General features: G+C 49.8%; 1 protein-coding gene across 1 annotated transcript in view; it reads left to right on the plus strand.

The window, feature by feature from the left end:
- The window catches only part of Cacna1e (calcium voltage-gated channel subunit alpha1 E), a 443649-nt gene extending 438331 nt beyond the window's left edge, over positions 1-5318 (plus strand). Inside the window, exons 48-50 of the mRNA XM_058571374.1 lie at positions 117-297; positions 1302-1492; positions 2534-5318. Coding sequence (XP_058427357.1) covers positions 117-297; positions 1302-1492; positions 2534-3076 — 915 coding nt within the window. The 3' untranslated portion in view covers positions 3077-5318. The remainder of the gene's footprint in view (positions 1-116; positions 298-1301; positions 1493-2533) is intronic.
- Positions 5319-6000: the final 682 nt, after the last annotated feature.

Consider the following 6000-nt stretch of genomic DNA (forward strand, 5'->3'; position numbering starts at 1 on the left):
GGATTTTCAGAGTACATAACTTGCAGTTCTCGACAGTCTGCATTCCACTGCTGGACATTTAGTCCCCTTCAATAATTAATCCCATTCTGTGTTGCTCTGGGGATTCAAATTTCCAGGTGGTGACAGACCCCAGCTCCATGAGACGTTCATTTTCTACTATTCGGGATAAGCGTTCAAATTCCTCATGGTTAGAGGAATTTTCCATGGAACGAAGCAGTGAGAACACCTACAAGTCTCGTCGCAGGAGTTACCACTCCTCCCTGCGGTTGTCAGCCCACCGCCTGAACTCCGACTCAGGTGAGGGGGTCTTCAGCATGGCCCCTCTCGTCACGCATCTGGCTGGGCTGTGGGCTCCTATCCCGATGGGCTTAGTCTGGCAAGGACCATAGATGACTGGAACAGAATTCAGAGGGAAGGGTGCTCCCATGACTGACTTAACATCTTGAAGCAGGCCAGAGCCTTCTGTATTCATCATAAATGCCGATGTAGTTCCTTCCGGAGTAGGGCTGTACAAATCAGTAGAATTGAGGTTTTTCAAGCAACCTTTTGCAAAACCATAGAGCTTCCTTAGGATGTATTAGGACCCACGTTTGTTAAAACTGCCAACTCCACTTCACCCAAATAGCACCACCTGGAATTGTTTTATGGATTTGGGTTTAAGGTTTTTTTTCCCCCTTTCAAAATGGGAAAACATGGACAGGAAAAAATAAATAAATAAAGTATTAGTCTAATTCAACTTATTTTAATAGAGGAAAGAACCAGTTGAAAAATAGTGACTTGCCCAATATCGTGGAGACTAGACCTGAGATCCTTTGACTTCAACCCCAGGGTTCTCACCCTGGTGTCATTATTTCATTCATAGCACTGAACAGAAGAGAATGGAGAAGATTCTATCTTCCCCCACAAAAGCTACACACTCATGTATAGGACAAAGAGAATTCCTGAGCCATATTTTTGGCAAAGATTCTATCTTTAGCATAAATTGAAACAAGAGAACAGATTACCACTAGAAGGACATGTATGTCAAGAATGCAATGTGCGGACTTACCTCCTCACAAAAGGGTCATTTTCTAGCATTTCTCTCCTACTTCCTTTGAGATCATCTTTTGACATGAAGATCTGGTGTCTAGTTAGGGCCTTCTCACAGGATGGAGAGGGGCCCTTATCCCATCATGAGGGTTCCACTCTGTCCCTTGGGGACATAAACATGCAGTTCATGGCTGAGTTGTAACACCAAATGAGAGTCCAACTTTAGGGGCCAGAGTAAACTGAGATATAACTAATTTTGTCACCTCTTACAGGTCACAAGTCTGACACCCACCGCTCAGGGGGCAGGGAGCGGGGACGATCGAAAGAACGAAAGCATCTTCTCTCTCCTGATGTCTCCCGCTGCAATTCTGAGGAGCGAGGGACCCAAGCCGACTGGGAGTCCCCAGAGCGCCGTCAGTCCAGATCCCCCAGTGAGGGCAGGTCACAGACCCCCAACAGACAGGTGAGCTCAGAAGGCAAGTTGAGCCTTTGGCAGGACAGAGAAAAAAGGGTTCTGACAGTAGGAGCAGAACACGGTCATCGCACGCCCTCAGCGATCCAAGTTCCCCAGAAAACAGCAGCATAGAGGCTAGCTGCTTTCTGCTTCTATGCTCAGAGATGTGAATTCACAGAAAACCAGATTTCTCCCCTAAGAAAGATGGTAGTGGCCAGAGGTCCTGTCCTCAGAATCCAGGTGTTTGGGAACAAAGGGTAGTCCTTAAGTCAGAGGATGTCCAGCCATCCTAAGCAGGGAACCACATCTCCTCTGGCTTTTCACTGAAACCCTGATCTATACCTAATAAATAGCAGCTTATGAAAACTTTCTGACCCAGTATCAACCCTCACCCCCAGCCATAGTTCTCCTCAATGCTCTTTGAGCCCAGATGCAGTCAGCTAGAAGGAACTAAGGGAGATTTTGAGAGGAATGGGCAGTTTGCCTTCTAGAATGATGTTTTTCCAATTTCACTGTAGAACAGAATCACCTGTGGAGTTTGCTATCATCACACATTCCCAGGACCCAGAAGATTCTAGTATTTGAAACTATCAATCAGATGGTTCTTAGGTCATGTACACATTGAGCAGTACTGTGCTGGCATCCACTCAATATGCCAGCTCTAGTACTCTTGGGAATAGGCAAAGATGTCATGAAGGACTCCACTAATGTGTGGCTACAGGAGTTGAGGACAGCAAGGGAAGGAAGTTGATTCCCTTAGAACCCACTTTCCAAAAAGTTTACCCGACAGAGCAACTCCCAGTGTTCCTTCATCTTTCACCGAGTTGTGTCTTTTTCTCAGGGCTGCCCCTGGAACTTATCCCCAGAGAATTGTTTGCATGTTGAAAGTTGAGATGTCCTGGTCTAGGTGGTATGTCCCTGAGGGTATGGTACAGGGGACTCCCTCCTCAAACATTAGACTCCAAGGGCTCTTTGGAGAAGGGGTTAGGGACCTTAGCAGGGCCTCAAGTGGTGATCAGTCTAACATGCCATGTTTCTCTTGCTGTGTAGGGCACCGGGTCCCTGAGTGAGAGCTCCATCCCCTCCATCTCTGACACCAGCACCCCAAGACGAAGTCGTCGGCAGCTTCCATCTGTCCCACCAAAGCCTCGGCCCCTGCTTTCCTACAGCTCCCTGCTGCGACACACTGGAAGCATCTCTCCCCCTGCCGATGGAAGTGAGGGTGGATCTCCTCTGACCTCCCAAGCCCTGGAGAGCAGCAATGTTTGCCTGGCTGAGTCTTCCAACTCTCCACACCCCCAGCAGGGCCAGCATTCTTCCCCACAGCGCTACATCTCCGAGCCCTACCTGGCCCTGCACGAAGACTCCCATGCCTCAGACTGCGGCGAGGAGGAGACACTCACCTTTGAAGCAGCTGTGGCTACTAGCCTGGGCCGTTCCAACACCATCGGCTCAGCCCCTCCCCTACGGCACAGCTGGCAGATGCCCAATGGGCACTATCGGCGACGGAGGCGTGGGGGGCCTGGGCCCGGCATGATGTGTGGAGCTGTCAGCGACCTCCTGAGTGACACAGAAGAAGATGACAAATGCTAGAGGCTGTTCCCCCCTCCAATGCATGCTCTTCTCTCACAGGGAGAAAACCAAGACTGAATTGGGAAGCCCGTGCGGCCCCGGGGGGGAGGAAGAGGGAGAAGGAAGATGTGTGCATTAGCAGAAGAGAAAGTAAAGGACAAAAGGAAAAGCAGTCAAACCCACCAAACCGCTTTATTTCCCTTTGCAAGATGGGCGCTGCCATAGTTCTGCCTCTTTGCTGGGGAAAGAAAGTACAGGAATATGGAGGGTTAGGCCCATGGAAGAAGGGACATGAGGGTGGCTTGCCTTCCCGGCCCCTTCCCACCTTTCTATAAGCCCAGCAGGGATCTGGCTGGCCTGTGTCTACACTCATTGCCCTGTGAAGACTGTAACTGGGGATCAGTGGAGACCGAAGGAGACCAATCTCCTCCCCACGACTGCCAGCAGGGAAACTGCAGCAGCACCTCACACACTAGCCTGTGGCTTGCTTCCCCCCCGAGAAGCGCAAGCCGAGTCAGGAGCAGTGGCTGCCCAAGGAAGCACGCAGGAAGGGAGGGCGGAAGAGCTCAGGGTGCTGTGGCAGCCGCATGGGCTGGTCTGGGTGAGAAAAGCCATAGCCCAGCAGCCCCTATCATGGAGGTGAGGGCCAGAGAAAGGACCGGAGGTGCTGGTGGGTACAGTCCTAGATCCTGAGGCCTGTTATCCATGTGTAGGTGCTGTGATAGTGAGAAAAGGTAAAGAGGTCCCTCACGGACCACAACCGTGCCTGCAGCTCCGGTAAGGGTGATGTTAAACAACACCTATGGCCAGGCACCAACCTAGGTCAAGTTCAGCCAGTGTGGGAGCCCATGCTGTCCCCCACAGTGGCTCTTTAGATGCTGGTTGGGGGAAACCCTAGGGTAGAGGTAGGGAACCTAGGGACTCAGTTTGTTTTCCAACCAGCATAGGAGTAACTTCATATTGGGAACAGTGCTACAGCCATACCAGCACATCCTGGTTGGAGGCCAGTATTGAACCCATGTGCCAGACAGTCTTTTCTGCCACTTCCCCAAGACCCACCCTCACCCACTAGGGACTTCTATAAGGATGGGAAAAGCTGATAGACTAAAATGAGAAGTGTCAGTTGATCAGGATGTTTATGATGATTAGTAAATATACCTCAGCTTCAACCTTGGCTGCTGCTTCTAGCAAAGTAGGCTCTGATGATGGGGTCCCCCCAAGCCCTGAATGTTCCCTGGACCAGGGCTGGGCTTTACCCTTCCCCAGAGTAAAAGCTGGGCAGAAGACAGCCTTCAGCCACGATGTCATTCCCAACCTTCCATACACAGATGCAGTGAGAGAGAAGCTTCGCTTGGCCTGTCAGTGTTCCTACAGCATACGCTTGATTGCTGCAATCCACGGAATACGTCCTGTCCATCTGGTGGAGATGCACCAGGCCCTTAAGCCTCTCCAAAGTGCCATCACAGCAGGTGAATGACTATTCTGGAGGGGGTGTCAGGCAGGGCCTTCCTTAGGGAGACTTGAGGACCCCTGTAGTGGGAGCTCATTGGATAAACACTTACTTCATCCCCCTCCAGACAGAGTCCCTAGGACTCTTAGGTATGAAAAGTCCTTTTTCTTAGAAGGAGCTTCTCCTTTCTTGTGAAGTTGTTTCTTTTCTTCCCACTGCTGGGTTGAATAGAAATAAGGCACAGCCACAGTTGTACTGACAAGCCAAATTCAACCAGTGGCTGGAGAGTCACTTGTGCTAGGCCTGCCTGATCTTCTAGGTGGTGATGGAGCTTCCTGACTCATGGTCAGCCCCAAACCAAAGTAGTCCCAGGACAGGGGGCCAGTGAGACAGATACCAGGGTTTCCCACTTATAGACCCTCTTCCAGCTTTGCCATTTTTCCTCTCCCACTCAGCATGTGTGTGCTTGGGGACAGCTGGGAATATGATCCTAATGGGTGTGCTCGTGACATGAGACACTGATGCTGGGCCCTGTATAGTTTCAAAGGTTCTCTCTGCTCAGCCTCACTCCATGCCAATGTGCTACTGCGGGCTGCCTTGTGTGTGCACAAAACTGCTTTCCTCACCCCAGATGGCAGCTTTCCTTAAGGAAAGCCTACAATGGGGTGGCCATTCTAGCTAGCAAGTGGCGATAGTTTATGCCATTTCAACAGTCATAGAAATGTGGGCCGACAGAGTAATTGTCAGTAATGGAATTTGCAAACAATAATTCTGCACACTGAGTTCCTGAATAAAGCACTGTTAAGTTATGAAGTGCTACAGGTGTGGTCACCTGACCACTTGTTTTTGATTTTTAATACTAATGAAATTATGAACTTGCTTCTTTCATTGAACTTCCCCTAAACAAGAAACCAGTTTTTTCCCCCTTAGCCTGCACTTACCCTTCTATTAAGACCAGAAAATGAAAGAGGATTTTCTGGTAAGTCATGATCTCATAATCATCATCTTTGGTTTCCTCCTGCCTCAATATAAACAGGAATGCCACCCTTCCCCCTTGTAGTCATTGAGGACTTCCCTTCCTACATCTCAGATTTTCTTTACCTTGAGAGGAATCCCCCTTAGACTCAAAAGCCCATGCTTCTCTTGTATTAAGCACCACAGCTGCATCTTGTGATATGCCGCATGATGAATCTGGGCACTGGAGGTTCCTTCCGAAGATTCTTTAGCCAGATGTCCAATTACTCTTGCTAATGTTAGTCTTCACCATCTCCTCAAAACAAGGAGAGGAAGAGGAGAATAAACCAAGGTAGGGAGATGCTGTAACCAGGTGTGTATTTATCCCTCTCTTCACTCAAGGCTCTGACCAGTCAGGTGGGGAATGCACACCACCATCTCCCTCTTCAGGAGGAACATGCCAGCAACCCTCAAAGGCTTGTAACCAGGCGCCCTGTGAGCCAGGGTTGACAAAGAATCACCTGGCCTGTGGAGGCATGGT

The sequence above is a fragment of the Marmota monax genome, unplaced genomic scaffold, assembly GCF_021218885.2.
Source record: "Marmota monax isolate L192 unplaced genomic scaffold, Marmota_monax_Labrador192_F-V1.1 WCK01_AAM20220418_F8-fsc00209, whole genome shotgun sequence".
Lineage (NCBI taxonomy): Eukaryota > Metazoa > Chordata > Mammalia > Rodentia > Sciuridae > Marmota > Marmota monax.